This window comes from Epinephelus lanceolatus, chromosome 2 (genome assembly GCF_041903045.1).
Source record: "Epinephelus lanceolatus isolate andai-2023 chromosome 2, ASM4190304v1, whole genome shotgun sequence".
NCBI lineage: Eukaryota > Metazoa > Chordata > Actinopteri > Perciformes > Serranidae > Epinephelus > Epinephelus lanceolatus.
Genome location: NC_135735.1, coordinates 26,324,701 through 26,343,990, shown reverse-complemented (window position 1 = coordinate 26,343,990; position 19,290 = coordinate 26,324,701). Strand labels below are relative to the sequence as shown.

Below are 19,290 nucleotides of genomic sequence, written 5' to 3'. Positions count from 1 at the left end.
GGTCAGTCAGTCCGGAAAATTGCAAAAACTTTAAATGTGTCCCCAAGTGGAGTCGCAAAAACCATCAAGCGCTACAACGAAACTGGCACACATGAGGACCGACCCAGGAAAGGAAGACCAAGAGTCACCTCTGCTTCTGAGGATAAGTTCATCCGAGTCACCAGCCTCAGAAATCGCAAGTTAACAGCAGCTCAGATCAGAGACCAGATGAATGCCACACAGAGTTCTAGCAGCAGACCCATCTCTAGAACAACTGTTAAGAGGAGACTGCGTGAATCAGGCCTTCATGGTCAAATAGCTGCTAGGAAACCACTGCTAAGTAGAGGCAACAAGCAGAAGAGATTTGTTTGGGCCAAGAAACACAAGGAATGGACATTAGACCAGTGGAAATCTGTGCTTTGGTCTGATGAGTCCAAATTTGAGATCTTTGGTTCCAACCGCTGTGTCTTTGTGAGACGCAGAAAAGGTGAACGGATGGATTCCACATGCCTGGTTCCCACTGTGAAGCATGGAGGAGGAGGTGTGATGGTGTGGGGGTGTTTTGCTGGTGACACTGTTGGGGATTTATTCAAAATTGAAGGCACACTGAACCAGCATGGCTACCACAGCATCCTGCAGTGACATGCCATTCCATCCGGTTTGCGTTAGGTGGACGATCATTTATTTTTCAACAGGACAATGACCCCAAACACACCTCCAGGCTGTGTAAGGGCTATTTGACCAAGAAGGAGAGTGATGGAGTGCTGCAGCAGATGACCTGGCCTCCACAGTCACCGGACCTGAACCCAATCGAGATGGTTTGGGGTGAGCTGGACCGCAGAGTGAAGGCAAAGGGGCCAACAAGTGCTAAACACCTCTGGGAACTCCTTCAAGACTGTTGGAAAACCATTTCAGGTGACTACCTCTTGAAGCTCATGGAGAGAATGCCAAGAGTGTGCAAAGCAGTAATCAGAGCAAAGGGTGGCTATTTTGAAGAAACTAGAATATAAAACATGTTTTCAGTTATTTCACCTTTTTTTGTTAAGTACATAACTCCACATGTGTTCATTCATAGTTTTGATGCCTTCAGTGAGAATCTACAATGTAAATAGTCATGAAAATAAAGAAAACGCATTGAATGAGAAGGTGTGTCCAAACTTTTGGCCTGTACTGTATGTATACACCTCTCAGTGCACCTACAGTATCACTGAAGCTGACTGTACTCCTGCTCCTGTAACTCCCTACTTTAAGCCATCCTGGATACTATTTATCACTGCTCAGTGTTGTTTGCTTAGTCCTGCACTTCCCCTTGAAGCACACATACACACACAGACACTTTATTTCTGCAACAATACTCACTCTCCACTACACCCAGAACATTTATCAACATTTCTTCATTCCACTCAGCATAATGCCTCCTCATGCCATGCTTTTACATTGTAATGCTGCACTCCCACCATCCTGCTGCATCGCACTATCTGCTCACTGAGTACATCTATGGTGATGCGTTCACTGCACTGTCTGTGTGAGTCCCATGCATGCAAGCACTAGTACCACCACCACCACCACCAGTACAGGTTCTCATTAACTAACCGCATTCAGGTCAGCTCACTATCCACTAGATGACGCTCTCGGTTTTTAAAGACATGCAGCTGCAAATTGCATTTATGCAGAGTGCAAATAATTAAATTGACAGGGAGTTTAGAGAGAGTACACACGTGCTTAATTCTCCCAGGTTCATTAAATAATTAATAAATCGGTTTGTATTCAAAATGAATACCAATTTATGAAGCTTAAGTGTGTAACTTCAACCTCAAAGTTCTTTATTTTATTATGTGCACTACAATTTCAGGAAGAAGCCGTTGGCAAAAGAAATCTTGGACTCCCTCAAAAAAAAAAAAACCTCATCAAATACGAAAAGAAAAAAGCGCAAAAGCACAATGAGGATCTGAGACATAACAGTGCAAGTAGACAAAAAATAGTGTGAAATATCTGCCAGAATTTCTAAAATACTTAAGTGGGGTGTGTTTGGCTTATTTGTTGAGTAATTCTCAGAAAGATATATCTGCTGGGTCCTCCCATGTGTTTTTTTCACATAGCAAAAAAGTGACTCACCCCAAAACTTGAGCTCAGTCATTTTGTATTTGCATTTGTATTTTTGTTTTGGCACAGCTTCTTCCAAACACAAGCAAACACACTTTATCACTTTCTGCCGCCCTAAAGTTTAATATTCATTTATTTATGTATCTATTTGTTGATTTAATTTGATTCAATTTAATTTAATTCTTTTTTTCTTTATTTCAAATATGTTTTGATGTATTCATATGACATGCATTAAAGGAGTGTGAGGTCTCAGCTACAACTTGTGGTTTCGGACTCGCAGGACCCTGCTGAGCTGAACCGAGCCGAGCCTGGCCGGTCCAAACTGAACCTGACCTGGGTGAAGTGGTGCCGGGGCGTCAGGGAGGGTTCCTGCTGTGAGATCTGATCCTGGACCAGCCGCCTGGCTTTTGGGTGGGTGGGCGGGTTTGAGCGCTTGTTTCAGGAGGCGGAGCGGCCCCGAGGGTCGGACGTCCTTCTGTAACTCTCCTGCTCGCTCCTCCTGGAAACAACACGCAACTAAATAAGTTAGCAGGCAGCAGCGTGGGCACTTTTTATCTTTAAAAACTTATTTTTAACTCTCATTTATAATCTGCGGTAACTGAACCAGAGAGGGAAACGACGCCGGTGAGTAACCAGCTACCAGTGTTCATTGTACATGTCTGCTGTGGGAGCGTTAACAGCTCAACAAGAGGCACAAAACTCAACATTTAACAGCAAAAGGGAGAATTAACCTGCTATAAACTGAAACTAGTGAGTGACTCAGAAAAGATAAATGAGTTTTACAGTGTATGTGAGGCCGGTGGTGTGATTCATGCCACCTGTTGCACTGAGCAGCGATGGAAAATGTCCACAAACTGCGTCAACTCAATTTATCGCAGTTTCAGTCACCTGGCTGCTCACAGATTTTACTCTCAGTCTCTGTGTGTCATTTACACATTAGTGGTATTTTAATTGTGTTTACAGTCGCTCATGTTTACGGTTACCTGACGCCCCAGATTAGTGAACTCCCATTCATGTTACGTAACTTTATAATATTTTCCCACAGTGTAAATCCTCGCTGCTTTCACTGACTTTGTCCATAATTTACTTTCAGTCTCTCAAGGTCGGCCCCTCTTAACTGATGTGTTTTCTTGATGCAGTCATGTGAGTGAATGCAGCTGCAGACACGGTGTCTGGACTCTCTGTGACACAGAAAACTAATGAGTTCACATGAGGAGATAAAAATCTGCTTTGTTAAATCTTTGCAGAGTCTCCCCTCCGCACAGATCAAAGCCAGGGCCTTGACATCCAACCTGGGCTCAGTGCTGACCTCCCTGTTCTGCAGCACAGGGGTCAGTGAAGGCAACACTGCCTCCATATGAAGGACAGACAGGCTCAGTGAGGGTTTCCTCCTTGTGCAGTGAGAAATACAATGGCAGGAAGACAGTTGCACACTTGTCGAGGCATACATGTGACACTGAGGATGAAAGAATCTATTGTGTGTCTTCTTTCGCTTTAATCTGTCCTCTTCATCCTGGAAGGGACACTTTACCTTGCAGGCCTCCTTCTTCCCTACTGTGCAGACAAAAGAGTGGGAAACTGAGTACTTATGACTTACTGAGGCACACAGATCAACCAGTTGACCTGTCAAAATCAAGCTGAGGTGAATTATGTACATATTTTTTAATTGTTTCTAGTCGTGAGTTACGGCAGAGGTAGGCCACCTCACCTGAAACAGACATAGCCTCTGCTAATATCCTGTAAATTTGGGTAAATACACTTAATAAAATGTTACCCTTGGGGGGAAAACGGCAGAGGTGCTGCGTCGTCGAGCAAATGCTTTACACTTAATAAGATGTGTCAGGTGGCTTACCACCTCGGCTAACCAATTTCCTTGGAAACGCTGAAATCTTCAATCAGGGTGCTTATAATTTTGATATATTTTGTGATATTGATTCCCTAATATAGTAGATTTTTGGGGGAATCAGTTTAAAGCTGTTATAGATAAGGGAATTGGACAGGAACGTCTGTTTTTGGCTAATCCAGCACATTGAATATGCAACAAATCCTCATCATATTGATGCAAAAACAATAAAGCAAAACATCCAATATTGCAATAAAGATATCTTGCGCATTGATTTGTGTTCTGCAGCTTTGCCCACAATGGTCTAATGCAGGGGTTCCCAGCTGGTGGGTCGCGGGTCCCTTCTGAAAGGACCGCAAGTGACACGCAAACATGTCGAGAAACAAAACAAACACAAAAAAATTACCCTTTATTTCTAATAGCAGTGAAATTCCAACACAAAGCTTTTATTTTTGAAGTGCTGTTTCCTGCTCTAGAATGAGCAACAGATGACAGCTACCTAACAGAGACAGCAAACTAGCTCAAAGACATGGCCAAGCGCAAGAATGAAGCTGAATGTGTTTAACTGTGTGGACCTTAATGACTAAAGAGAAATCTGGACTCTGTGGCTGCACCAGTTGGGAGCCACTGGTCTAATGCAACCAGGGACCACCAGTCTGGAAAGTCTTTGTTAACAAATGTACATCTTCTCATGGTACATATAATCATATCTTTAAACCCTAGACGGCCCTTTATTCTTCTTAATGGGCTATGAGTTGTCAGTCTTTACCTATTTAACGCTAATGTGACATATCCTGCTTCTGCCTTTGTTTCCACTCTTATCAGTGTCTTTGTTCCAGGCCCATCTCCGTCCGTCTTTGTATTGTAACATCAGGTAGAATGGGACACTATCAGCAGGGCAAACAGGAACCTGCTAAAAGCCCATTGTCCGGTGAAACACATGGTGGCCGCTGATGGCTTTGTCTCCACCGGCTTCCCAGGCATAAATGTGTCTGAAGAACACTCAGCAGCTTACTTTGATATTTGTACACAGTTTGATATTTATTGCCAGCTGTGTTCTCACAATCCTGCTGCAAATCTGTCAACCCTCGACAACCCCGCAATTATTATAAATGTGACAAAAGTGAGCCGGATAAGATTTTGTTGCTCTCTCTTCATGGCGTATCACATGAGCGTGGGCTGCAAATTACAATGTCATTTACAAGGATCAATTACATTGGTATATACACACACACTACACATTCCCTCTAAACCTAACGCCCTCCAAAGTTGTGTCGAGATAGCAGAGCTCTCACATTTCTCCCAGGTCTGACTGACTCATGCTGAAGTGTTATCTTTCTCTCCATACCTTTCTCTTAACCTGTTGAACCAATTCTTTGTCATGCATGGCAAACAGTCATTTTGTTATGCCATACCTGTTAGTCACTGGCTTTTCTAAACAGCACCCAGTCATTTTTACAAAGAATGTGGCCGATGTTGACTCATATTTTTGGCGATATTATGGGTTCTGAGAGGCGACACAGGCAGCTTGTTGTCTCATTCTTCATTTGGTCAGAGCACATTAGCTGAGCAGTTTGACAGAAAACATCTCTGTGGAGAGAAAGCACAACATTAAGAATGCAAAACAAGAAAAGCAAATGAAAACAGGCGACGTAATTAAATGCAGCGAGGCTTTAATGTTTCATTAGTGGCTGAGTGTGGAACTGGGAAACATTTGTTGATATTACTGAATTACGTAGTGTCTCATCTCTAACTAATAGAGCCTGTCTGAATCTTTGCTTGTAGAGGTGGGCCACCTGATCCAGGGAGAGGGATTTATTTTCCTTCTGCATTCCTGATGGAGTCGTACAGAGTGACTGGCATTCCTAGCAGCGGACCACAGCGAGGCCACACTCAGCCGTCCCGCCCCTCCAGGCCCAACAGTAATGGAGCTGGAACATACGGTCTCAGCATCCGTGTCCAGGGTATCGATGGACACCCTTACGTAGTTCTCAACAACCAAGACAGAGGCCCTCAATCCCTCATCGACCCTGACAATAATGGGTACATCGACACAGAGGGCTCTTTTATTGAGAACTACCAGGAGTATGATTTCAGGGGAGGCAAGGAGGCTGGATCCATCAGCCCCTTCGTGGAGTACAGGTCTCAGAAGATGACGCAATACTCTGGGCCTCAAAATGGCATCAAAGATTCACAGGGAAAGACCCTTTTGAACTTTCAGAAGCACCCTGAGATACTGCAGCCGTATGATCCAGAGAACAACTCCCTGAACATTGACGGTTTCCACAGCTTGCCTTCAAGATCTTTGGCTGAGAGTGGGAGCCAGCACCAGAGTTACTCCTCCAAACCTGCTGTCGTTGCACCGTCCAGTGCCAGGGCATCAAGTCTGGACCGGAATAAAGCTCCTGCGCAGCAAGAGAAAAGGCAACTTCCATCCCAGAGCCAGAGTGAGACGGCCCTCACTAAGCCGAGGTCACAGCCCCAGGCTCTGCCCCCATCCCAGATCGCTCAGCCTCAGTCGAGGTTGCAAACACAAGTCGCTCAGCCGCAGTCCAAACCTCGTCTCACTAACCTGAATCCACCTCAGTCCAAGCCAGGCTCTAAAACGCAGCGGCAAACAGCGCCTCCAGCCCAGCTTCAGCCCTCCACCGTGTCAAGTCCCACGAGTGAGCAGAGCAAGACATCATCCAGATCCCCCACTTCTATGAGTAGCACCAACTCAAGCCTTGAACGCACCCGCCGCGAGCCTGATGTCCTTCCTCTCCGCAGGACTGACTCCAGTGGTCCAGTTCTTCAGTCCTCCTCCACCCGTTCCCGCCACTCCTCCGGGTCTTCCATTTCTAAGACTCTGTTGGATGAACAGATGGATGCCCTGTACTCAGACTCCATCAACCGCCACGAGAACCGCCGCTACATCCCTTTCCACCCAGGTTCAGGCAGAGACATTGACACAGGCTCCATCCCTGGTGTCGATGAGCTCATTGAGAAGTTTGATGGCAAAGATGGCAGCCACCAGCGCAGGGGCAGGGCAGGGCGCAGGAACAGGATCAATCTCGAGGACAGGAAGCGCTCACGCAGTGTGGATAGCGCCTTCGGCCTGCGAGATGGCTCTGGCTATTCGGACGGCTTTAGCCGCCAGCGAGGCACATCAATGGAGCATGTCTTGCGGCCCTCACAGCTACGGCTGCAGAAAACAGCTGGCAGTCAGGACTCCTGGGCCACGTCTGTGGATGGTAAGGGTGATTCCAGGGCTTCATCTTGTGTCGCCAGCGCGCCCGGCTCCCCCCAGAGCACCATCTCTAAAGGTGTCGGCGCCATTCAGGGTTACAGAAAGCCAGAGACTCGCACTTCTTCACAGCCATTCAAGACTAAAGAGAATGAGGACAGTGCCGCTTCAGCTGGAAAGGTTTCGACAACATCACTGTCAACATCGCTGTCCAAACCGTCTACCACTGCGGACAAAAAGCTCAGCTCAGAGGCCGACGTTCAGGTAAAAGGGATCTATGCAGAAACTTGTCTCATTGTCTTTCAAATATAAGCACATTGTCCAACAGTACGTTAAGTCATCAAAATGAGGATCTGTGAGTCACCTTTTTTGCTTTGTTAAGATCTCCCTCTCTTTTCCTGCCATTTCCAGACGACACCTGATCTCTTGAGAGGTCAGCAAGAGCTTTCACAACAAACACATGAAGAGACAGCAAAACAAATCTTGTTTAATTACCTTAAGGACGGGTGAGTTCTTTTATTATTTCAGCTTTATTTGCTCATATTAATAAAATAAAATGGGACCAAATGTTGTGAAACAGTTCTCATCTTCATCCTTTGATGTTAGCTGAATCATGAATTGAGCATATTGTTCACTCTAAAGCCCAAATCCCACACACTGCACCATAAGGCAATGCATCATGAAGGAAGAGACTGTTCTGTGGTTTTTATCAGAGTTGGACTGTTTGTGATAAAAGTAAAGGAATGTGCTCTTCTTACCCTCCCATCCAGCCTGTGAGAGATCCAGCTGTTTGTTATCTCGCTGAATCCCACTTTCTTTCTCTGCTTTCTCCATGCTGCAGTGTGAAAGCGTTCTGTTTACTTCTGTAATCAGACACTTGTTGCCCGTCAAGGAAAGGCATGTTGGGTTAAAAGGTTAAATGTAGTTCAGGTTTGAAGGAGCCAGATATGATGTCTTGTGCATTTTCTACAGTCTTTGAACTTCAGGTAACAAGTCACTGTCAAGAATTGTTTTTTGAGAACGATGGACAAACACCAGTCAGCCTGCACTGTTGTTCATGATGTCACAGTTAGAAACAGTTTGCAGGTTTCTGCGGTTCTTGCTAAAGGCTTGTGATAATGTAGAAAGAGAGCAGGAAACTGCTTGGGTGTGTCGGGCCACAGGTCAGGAGTCACAGGACAAAGGAAAGGAAACGCAGATGGAAGTGCTGGGGCTGAAACTGAGCTACATTCCCAAGGCCTCAGAAGACAAACACTCACCAACAGGGGTTATAGAGGTTTAATGAAAATCATATGTATGAAGAGAAGAGAGTTTTAGGGGGTTTGGCTGTTTGTGACAGCCGCCTAATTTATTGAACTAATATATCACTGATGTCATGTGAAAGTGTTGTAACTCCATTTTTATGGATTCTGATGTTTTCACTTTAACTGAAGGATTAATAGTTTTTCTGTGGAGCGAGAAAATCCTCCCATCTTTGGGCTTACAAACGTCTGGTGATAAACTCAGAAATGCTGCCGCTTTTTTTTTTTTTTAGCTACAAGAAGTTGCTGTTTACGTTCAGGAACACTTAAGCTGGCAGAACAGCGCTGCAAATTGTTGCTCCGTTGCTATCTTTTTAATTAGGGTGTAAATTATGTTACTCTCAGAGAGAATGGACCCAAGGTAGAAAAATGTGTGTGGCTGGTTTTGTGTCCAAATGCTGTGAATCCAGGCTCCTTAAAAGTTCTGTTTTTGTTTCAGTAATTATGTAAATGAACAAAACTACTACTTGACTGTATGTTAACTCTTGATAATATTATCTGAAGGCATTTGAGGGCATTAGAAATGGTGATTTTTCTTGACCCTAGCATGGTTGCTACAACATTTTTAGCTCTGTTTACTACAAAATTACCAGGCGATGACATTAAACTCTGCAGCAATTCCATTATACTGCCCATACGTTTGATTCCTCTGCTCATGTGCCACGTGGTTTATTGGACGGGTGTAATGAAGCTGTTTGTGCTGTGAGGTGACACATCAAAGCAGCATGATCCTTCCTGACCCTTTCTAAGCTGGGAATGACTTACTCTGTTCCTAGAACAGTCTGGAATTAATTCCTGATCCCCCCAAACACTGAGAAAAGTTGTTTTTTTTACCTTTTAATAACCCGAGTGTGTTAACATACTGTGTGTGTGTGTATGTGTGTGTGTCTGCAGAAGCAACGATAATGATGAAACGACAAAGCGAAAGGTCAACCTTGTCTTTGAGAAGATACAGACGTTGAAGTCTCGGGCCACGGCGAGTGCACAAAGTGATAACAAAGTGAGACATTGTTAGATCATTGTAACTGTGCTCCATTAACAGCTGAAGAACCCATAAAACATCTCCTTTGCAATCTTTATGTAGTTTTATATTGAAATCATAAACCTGGGATTATAAAGCTTCAGTTTTACCCTCATGCTTTAGCTGTCTGTCAGTATATAGAATAGTTGTGTGTTTGGGGTTCAGCTTCCCAAAGTGAAGCCCAGCTGGTTGATACATTGATACACGCAACAAACATTTTTTGTGCTAATGTATATTTCCAAATGAAATTCTTCCTTAACATCCTGTTTGATATAAACCACTGAGGAAAACTGTGATCTCAAAGCGGTTTAATGGACCCTTAAAAACTGTGTGCAAATTATCTTTCTGAGGCAGACACTGTCAGCTATTAAATATTCACGCTTTACTACATAACTGAGTACTAATGCTGGAGTCCTAATATTCCATTTGCATTTCATTTCAAAATGGATCCTAACAAAATAACTGTCTTCTTCTGTCAGTCCCTTGACTTCTCTGCACAGACCAAAGCTCTGCAGGAGCAAAATGATGAACTGGAGAAAGAAATAAACGACCTGAAGAGAAAACTTGAGGAACAAACCATGGTAAGTGTCTCTGTGCCTCTGACACCAGCTTGTTTATGTTGGCATGTCAGCTTATTGCTAAACTTGTTGTTGCAGTTTGAGAATATCCTTTTATTGACGGTTTAAGGGATTACTCGTCAACTTGTTGAATGAAAGAGATATTTTGGGTGTACTGGTTAGATGTTAGAGTTGGATAAGCCCAGCACAAAGGCACATTTACATGGACAGAATGAAAGAACAAACAGGCTACTCTCTTGAAAACTCATTTTTTTCACAACAGACATCTTATATGCTTCTTCTTCTTCTTCTTCTTCGCAACATTTAAAACAAATCCCATTAACAAAAATCACACTGAAACTGATCATATCTTTATGTTTCTACCAAACAATAAGTTGTCAGGATTAAATGCCAAAAGCTTGGTGCAGGAAATGTAAAAGACCAGACATTTGTCTGAACTGAAGCTGATATTGTCAACATTAATATTTCTGTGTGTCACCTATAGAAGAATCAGGCTGACAAGAGGGCAGTTGCAGGTTTGAAGGAGCTGCAGCAGGAGCTGGAGCGGAGTGCAGAGGAGTGCAAGCGTCTGAGGGAAAAACTGGCCAAAACAGAGGTCGAGCTCCAGACCACAGTGGAAGAGTAAGTGACCATTTTGGAGAAGTCAATAATGATCAGAGTATGTTATTCAACTAGTGTCGCATTGTTGTGTTGACTGTTTGATATGTCAGTGCCAGGATCTTTTTAACTTTTGTAAAACTTGGCCAGAAGTGTGTGGTTCAGAGGCAAACCAGCCAAGTTCAGCTCACTTCACTGGTATCTCCATCTTGATTGTATGAATCAGAATCAGAAATACTTTATTGATCCCCTAAGGGAAATTATGAGTCATTACAGTTGCTCCGATGTAAAGAATAGAGAAGTGTAAGAAGTAAGAATAAGAACATGAAATGAAAATATGTAAATGTAAAGCAATAAAATAAATATAAAATAAATATTTTAGAGCGCACAGATTAATAATTAGCCTGAGAAAAAAAACAAATACAAAGAAAGCTAAGAAGAAAGAAAGACTTTTCCAATGCTCCGGTATGCTCCAGTAAACACGAGTGTTTGCGGTGGGAAGCTGGTGAGGGATCCTGTTGGCAGGTGAAATAAGGATGCTGTGTATCAGATGAACCATGCTGCTGTTGACACTTTCCCCAGATCATATAATAATAAATAATGATAATAATTAGCTTGATGTGTTATTTATCAGCTGTTGCTTTGCACTGACATATTTCCATGCACTGTCATGCTGGAAGCAGTGTAGGATGAAACCACTCAGACTGTTGATAGTTACTGAAGTGGTTACCATGTCAGCTCCTCTGTCTTGATATACAGCCCTTTGTGCCTCCTCTAGTTTGTTAGGTTTATCTTTCACCCAACATATTAATGTGTGTTTGGTGACTGATTTACTATTCACTCTGACAGCACTAACTGTTCAGCTCCATTTTTGCCCTTTAACATACGAATCCATAGTTGTCTTTCTCAGGACGAACATCATTTGGTGTGTTTTTACAGCAGGAATCAATGTGCCGCTTCAGCCTACGTCACTGTGTGGTGATTTGTTTTAGGTGCCTCACATCACTTATCACCCTCCCCCTCTGTGTTGTCATGCGGAGGCAGTTTAAACATTATTGGTTTGCCATCGTTCAGGTATTCGTTTGAACCCCGGTGCTCTGTAGGCCTCACATGAAGCCCCAGCACAGGTGCTGCCATTTGTATGTGCGAATTAAGGGGCAGGTGTGCGGGTGTGTATGTGCGCAGATACACAGTAGGTATGTAGAATGACTGTACTGTGTTGTGACATGTCATGTGGTTTGTCAGGCTGTTCCAGGTGAAGATGGAGAGGGAGCAGTACCAGACAGAGATCAGAGACCTGCAGGACCAGCTGTCAGAGATGCATGACGAGCTTGACTCGGCCAAGAGGGCTGCCACAGATGGAGAGAAAGACATCATTATGGCGGTAATGCAGTGTTCATTGTTCTGGAGAAGAGGAAAGTTTTTTTTGTGTACGCTTGTATACCAGCCTGTCTGTAAGGAGCTCAATGATTTGTTTCCGTCAAACCATTGCAGCCTCACGTGGTGATGGCTTCATCTGAAAGATTTCTCACCACAGAATAAACTAAATATACAGGAATATAATATTGGAACTGTGTGTCTAAAATGACTTCATCGCTGTTATTGATTATTTCCAGAAGGTCCACATTCTGTCGTGTCTTTTGCTCTTCATGTTTGATCTATAAACAGCTACATAAATGTGGCTGCAATGAGAAATGTCTGTGTAACCAAGATGAAGAGCAAACTTAAGGATCATGGTCAAACTCAGCACTCCTCAATCTAATTCTTCAAATTCCGAAGTGATAAAGAGTAACCCGACCGTCTTTATTTACTGCAGGACATGATGCAACTGAAGGTAGAGATGCAGGAAGTTCTCCTGGCCAAGGAGGACCAAGAGGAGGTGCTGAGGAGGCGAGAGAGGGAGCTGACAGCTCTGAAAGGAGCCCTGAAGGAGGAAGTGGCCGCTCACGATCAGGAGGTGGACAAGATGAAGGAGCAGTACGAGAAGGAAATAAGCAAGCTGCAGACGTCTCTGGCGGAGGCCAAGCAGGTAATCAGCCCCCCGTTTGTTTTCCCTCCCCTCTCCTCCAGTTTGACTCCCTGTGTTCACCTCCTCCTCATTTCCTTCGCTCTTGACCTCCCCCGCTCCAGAGACACCCTGTCACAGAGGAGTGTGAAGATAAGCATCAGGGGAGCTGTGAGCGTGTGTGTGCTTTGCATCGCAAGTTATGCCATGTGTTTGTCATTAGAGGTTGGGCTGCTGCTTTGAATTGACGGTATTTACACCTTACATCTGTGGCACTGTCAGAATACTGAGACACTGCCAGAACAGGCAAGATACACAATATCCAGTTACACTGGCACTTTAAATAAGTATCACTGTATTTCTGTGGAAATTATTTGCAAAAAGAGCAGGAAATGAATCAATATTTGTCCCCAGTGGGGCAGTGGGATGAATACATTTAGCGAACACAACACTCAGGGCACAAAATACAACACTGAAACAATACAACAGTGAAAATACTCAGACAACTAAAAAGATAAAAGACCAAACAATAGATTAAAGATAAATAACTATGTTTTACTCCTAGAGTTTAGGAGGGACGTGGCAGAGGGTGCAAAGGAGGGCTTGCGTCTGTTGGCTTTAGCTTGTTGAAGTCTGAAGAGGGTTCCAGATGGCTGAAACTGAAACTGCTGATGTAAAGGACGGGAACAATCAGACAGGATGGATTCAGCTTTCTTATATAACTGTTTGTTGGTAAAGATCCTGCAAAGTTTTCTGTGTGGTGCCAGTTACTTTCTTTCAAACACTGACACTTTATTAAGTAGATTTTTGGGGTGTAACTTTGAGAGATAATGGTGGTGAGGAGGCCTTGTCTCATTGTCTCCATTGCCTTTTAAGAAATCTTAAAGTCGTGATTTCGACACATGATTGGAGGGAAAATAAAAGTCATGAGTAAAATCCTATTTTTATATTAGCATAATTTCACAGACTTGTACTCAGCGTACTACTGCAGCCTCACATTTATGCTGAAAGTCAAGTTAGCAGTTGATTTTTCAATAATATTTACAGACTTCTGTTAACCCTGTAAACTCCAGCTGCACATGGGTTGGTTGGTTTGGTGCATATCTGCTGTGTTAGTCATACATTTGTGATTTGATGATTTGGTTTTATCAGCTCCAGAGAAATGCTGATGATAAAGAGCAACGATGTTATTGCACTGCATAAACAAAGTCATTTAAACTCACTGATCACCACAGGATAGGATGTTCACCTGCTGCAGTGAGAAGTTGTACGTTTTTTTTAAATGACGCATGTGGAAATTAAGCTCAGCTTGAGTTCACACTCTTGAGCTGCGTCAACAGAGCAGACTGATAAAATGAAAATGAAACACTTTGTAAAATTTAGATCTAGCTCGTCATCATTTTTCATGGGAAGTCTGTCTCGCCAGTCAAGTGTACAAGTGTGTCCTTATCTCAGTTTTTCCTCTGGGGAGGAACGATTTACAGGAAGAATGATGTTCGATAATAACATTTAGAGACATTTATCTGTGTTTGACATATTTAGGAGTTGCCTTACTGGCAAGGTCACTGATGTAGCTCAGCAGCAAGTCTCAATTAAAAGCCCTGATTTACTGCGACACAGACATGGACAGAGTTCTGGTTTTACTACACTGGCAAGAATTGAACTTCTGAAAAACTCACATTAAAAGTTATAAACCTCCTTGAACCAGCGATGAACTCGCCATTATTTAAGAGCGAAAGATAAGACGAAAATTTCCTTCAGAGTAGAGAGGGTTTGTCAACTGTTGTTCCACAAGTGAGGGAAGGTAAGTTAAGATGAGCAGCAGAGCATGGCAGGAGACAGCACAAGGACTGAAGACACATTGTTTTCAGTAGGTCGCTGTGTGACTCACGTGTGTCCTGTTTGTCTCAAAGACTGGAAGTTGTCCTTGTTCTCGGCTTCCTGCAGGCCCGCTGGGGGTCCGCATCAGCGCTCTGCAGCAACAGTCTATGAGAACATTTCCTCTTGTCAAACAGAGGTACTGCTCCCCCGAGGGAGTGTGTCATCAGGGGTTTACCCTCAGTGCTTTGTAAACACTTGGCAAGATGAAGTCATTGTTTGTTTCTCTTTTAAGATACAAAAGAGCATTTCACGTCCTTGAAATAACGTGCTGTCCTCAGATCGAATGTTGTGAGGCCTTTGTAGGTTAGAAGACTGTGCCAGTCAATTATTACATAGAAATATCAACTCAAATTCATCTACACAGTGGCACATTAATGGTTTACCTGTTTATATATGCTGTTTATGTCGGGGCAATGTGCAGACAGGTGATAAGCTCAGACAAGTCAGCACAAAACACATAAATCATAGTAGTCGTAATCGTAGTCACGTTTACAAAATAAGCGTATTGCTAGTGTGTCAGTAATTAAAACTAGGCCATTATTCTGGACATTATGGTTTTCTGTGTGATGAAAATACAGTGTGATAGACAGACACACCGAAACAAAAAAAATGTAAGCTAAATTTTTAGCATGACACCCACTGCTTTTTAAAGTTCAAGCAGCCACAGCAGTCTGAGCTACAAGTTATGTGAAAGCCTGACATTAAAAGGGAAAACTGCTTATTATCTCATGTGCGCTTCCACTTTGTATGAGGGTGTCAGACAGAGGGAAAAGAGAGCCGGAGTGAACTGTGCATCTTTTTATTATTCAGCCCCATCTCCGACTGAAGTGCTGCTTCCCCCCATTGAGCAACCCTGACGTTTGCGTTGACCGGAGCAGCCCATGCGAGGAAGAATGCTGGAAACTGGAGCACTGAGTTGCTCTGTATACTAGTTAATTGCAGTGGCAAGCCATCACTAATCTAATGAGCTGCTGTTCCTGAGTTGCGTCGTGTCCCCTCTTCCCTCTGTGCCCTGAAAGAGTGGGGGTAATTGCGGACCTCAGTCGAAGATGAATGATGAGTTTGTTTCACACAATAATAGCAGCGGGGGTTGGGACATGCTGAATAAGTGGGTCAGTGTGCTGTAGAAAAGGGGATGCGTGGCTGACCCCCTGAAAAGAGCGGGGGGCCTGTTTTGTGTCATAAATTGAAAGCTGCATTGTGTTTTCAATGAACCGAAATCTGTGGAATTTCATCAAGGTTGAAAAATCTTGGTTGCACTTTCTTGAGAAGATATGAATCTACTTATTTTAAGTTCTTAATGCCCTGTAACAAAACACGTCTGCACATTTGGAAGTGGATTTGATCTCTCATGCCAGCATGTGCTGGTATGCAGAAAATGTGGACAGATGAGGTGTGGTGAGCAGAGAGAACGGTCTGTTTCCAGGAATGTTGGGGTCAAAGTGGAGAATGTGCACCCTGCAGACCTCCTTCTTCACTCAGCTCCAGCTCTGTTACAGTGCACCCGCTCCCGACCTGCTGGAGAGGCGGTGGATCTTTTCATTTATACCTCTTCAGGGTGCTGCAGTTGCATCTCCATCTCCACAGCGCTCCGGATCCTCAGTGTTAGAGGCTTTAATAGGTCTCAGCTGTACTCTCCCGTCCTGACTGTAAAGACAGAGCCTTGTGCTTATCACACCATTTCCAGCTCTTGTTATGTTTCACCTTCAGCCCCCGAGCCACAGTGTGTAACACGGCCACATTGTTATCACGCTCTCATCTGTAACCTCAATCCAAAAATGCCGTATTTTTTCATTTCCTAACTCCACAGTTTCCACACAAGACTCCGCAGTGATCTCCCGCTCACCTAAACGCAGCCCATTTTCTGGCCTGTGCCATTCTCGCCCGTATCTCCGCCTGCCTCTCGAGTAATCTCTGCCAGTGTGTGAACTGAAGTCTCACTGTCTGATCATCAAACTTACGTGGCCCAGAGAAGAGTTCCCCCTCGGGCTTGTTTTCAAAGTAAAGACTCCCGCATGAGTCTGTGTGTTTGATGATAGCACTATATTTCCCAGCGTAGCTTTAGGAGCTGATTTAACAGGTGAAGAGGAGGAAGCAGACGCAGGGCAGGGAAGTGAGGAAGGAAATGATGGAGAGAGATTCTGGATCTCGACAGAGACGGGAAGGAGCCATTTATCCTTGTTGGTCTTCAAATAGCTTTAACGATAACTTTACAGATTGACATTAAACAGTTTAAAAAACGGGAACTAAATACAGCAGCAGCTCAGTCAGAAAAGATTCAGTTCAGAAAATGTTGCTGCACGGACACATGAGAGTCACATCCGTGTGAAACCAGGCAGCGGCTGGATTATAGTGTTTGTTGTTCCTTTACCTCGCTGCCTGTGAGCACTGATGTGGAGGGGGCCTAATCTGCCAAAACAACTTGAAGGAGTCAAGTTTACTGTGTTTATATTAGTCCAGTCCTTATGTTTACCTGTTAAGCTTTGTTGCTCGTTTTTAACTGTATGGCTATCTCTGTGTTTGTACATTGAGAGCAACAGAAAACAGGGTCATATTCCTTGTATGTGTGCGCACTTACTTGGCCGATATTCTGATTCTGATCTACCATAGAGACGACCAACAACTTGTGAGACTAGTGGTTAAAAACTGAGAGGTTGCATTCATCAAGCAGTGCTTTTAAAGGCAATCAGTTTGTTTTTATGTGAAGTTGAAGGCGATTGTTCATTTCTCACATGAGTTCACATAGTTTTAATATTCTTGCCCCCTGTACTCCTCATCATGACCATTAAGTAATGAAGCAGTCTGGTCACATTTTAAATTACATTTTGATCTTTGTATTTGTAACTTTGCCAGAACATCAAGTGTGTAAAGCGTGGGCCGAGATCTCCATGTTTGAGTTGTTAGTCTCCACACTTGAACTGTTGTGTGGGATGTGGATTTTGGGTGTTCCTTCTCTTGCTCACAAGTTTATCCAATCCTTGTCTTTTTTGGCCTTTGGCTTGGAAAACTGTTGCAGGAGTTTTCTCCCCTATTTGTTTCACTGCTGAGACTTTACCAAGCCTTTGACTGAGTTGTAGCCAGGATGGTAGTGTGAGATTTAATTGGCACTGTGAAGCCTGAAAGTCAAAGTCTGGAGTCACACTCATCTAACATGTTAATTTTGATAGATAGTCTGTAAGACATGTAATTCTTGAAGTGGTGCGTCTGGTGCAGTGCTTCGCGTAGTATTTTCTGCCGTCACATTGTGTGATCCAGTCTGACATTGGAGAAATGAATGGATTTACAGATCTTTGCAGAGTATTTTACAAAAATGAAAGAGTAATGTAGATTAGATGATCCTAAATGTTTTAATATCCAGGATATTCCCTGAGTGACTGTGCTGATGGTTAGGGAGTGAAAACTAGCAGAAATGATAGAGAATCTCAGCTCCACATCACTTCAGAAAGCTAGTTTACGTTTTTCTGATTGATAAGTTGTTTAGTCTTGCAAGTTACATGTAGGTGCACTGTGATGGAGGCACATCAAAACAGTTTCATGTCTTACAGTCGTGCTTGTTTATATGTGATTGCAGTTGTGGGTGTAGTTGCCAGCAAGCAGTGTTTATGGTGTCAACAGCTGAATCCCAAAGAGTCAAATGTGATACATGAGGGAGGACTTAGGACTTTTGGCCAATAAAAAAGAAAGAAAATTAATCTCCCTAAATTCTCTTTGTAGTTTTAAACAGAAACATCGGTGTCTCTGTATATCCAGTTTCTACAATGTCCTGTTATATCCAACCACCCCTGCAAGCTTGCTATCTGTTTCTATATCTATATCTTTATCTTTATCTTTATCTACATCTACATCCTTGTAAAAAGTCTCCTTGACATTAAGGGTCTCTTTTTCACGAGCGACCTGGCCAAGAAGGCAGCATAAACTTTGTCACAACATTGAACCCAACCGACAAAACCAGACAAATACAACTGTCACCACACATAAGCCAACACAGCATCCATGCCAACTTTGGCTCCACACAGAGACTCCTTTAAAAGCTGGTATCTGTTTCCATTTCTCTGAGGACAAGACAAGATTTGATTACCGCTCTCCTTTGACCAATGAGATGCCAGTGCTTCTCAGCTGTCGCGTTTTAATTTCGACTTCAATCCTTCCTTTCAGTCCGTGACAGGCCTTCTGTTCCCTCAGGTCTGGGGACCTTCTTTAATGAGGAATGCTGTTGTATTTGTAACACACACCTCATGCTGGCGAAGCAAATCAAGGCTTCCACACTCCCAAAGAAGTTTTTTTTATTTGTTCTACTGATATGAGGGTTACGCTCAGATAATGTGATACCATACAGGAAATGACCTGTACTCTGAATGACCTTGGATAGTTTTATTTTACTATATCGTGTTTGGATTTTTTGTAGCCTCTTTGAGTCAAACACAACAAAAACATTTTTTGTTTTACACAACAAGACTACATCACTTCATCTGTCAAAAAGCTCAAACCCACGACAAGTTAAAACAGGTTTGGTTACATTTCATCTCCAACCACAGAAACAGTAAGCAGCTGCCAATAAACATGAAATACATGTCTACAACACTCACACTGCTGCTGGTCCAAGAGTTAAAAAGCTTACTGTAGCCTGACTGTTTGCATGTTCTCCCCGTGTCAGCATGGATATCCTCCGGGTACTCCAGCTTCCTCCCACAATCCAAAGACATGCAAGTTAATTGGTAACTCAAAAAAAAAACAAAAAACGTAGGTGTGAATATGA

At 43.3% G+C, this 19,290-nt stretch overlaps 1 protein-coding gene across 2 annotated transcripts in view; it reads left to right on the top strand.

Annotated features, from left to right (window-relative positions):
• The first annotated feature begins 2,543 nt into the window (after window positions 1–2,543).
• The window catches only part of cgnl1 (cingulin-like 1), a 31,364-nt gene continuing 14,617 nt past the window's right edge, over window positions 2,544–19,290 (top strand). For both annotated transcript variants that reach the window (XM_033625322.2, XM_033625314.2), the window contains exons 1-8: window positions 2,544–2,706; window positions 5,711–7,415; window positions 7,563–7,657; window positions 9,347–9,452; window positions 9,953–10,054; window positions 10,536–10,672; window positions 11,894–12,032; window positions 12,465–12,677. In XM_033625322.2, coding sequence (XP_033481213.2) covers window positions 5,763–7,415; window positions 7,563–7,657; window positions 9,347–9,452; window positions 9,953–10,054; window positions 10,536–10,672; window positions 11,894–12,032; window positions 12,465–12,677 — 2,445 coding nt within the window. In that variant the 5' untranslated portion in view covers window positions 2,544–2,706; window positions 5,711–5,762. The remainder of the gene's footprint in view (window positions 2,707–5,710; window positions 7,416–7,562; window positions 7,658–9,346; window positions 9,453–9,952; window positions 10,055–10,535; window positions 10,673–11,893; window positions 12,033–12,464; window positions 12,678–19,290) is intronic.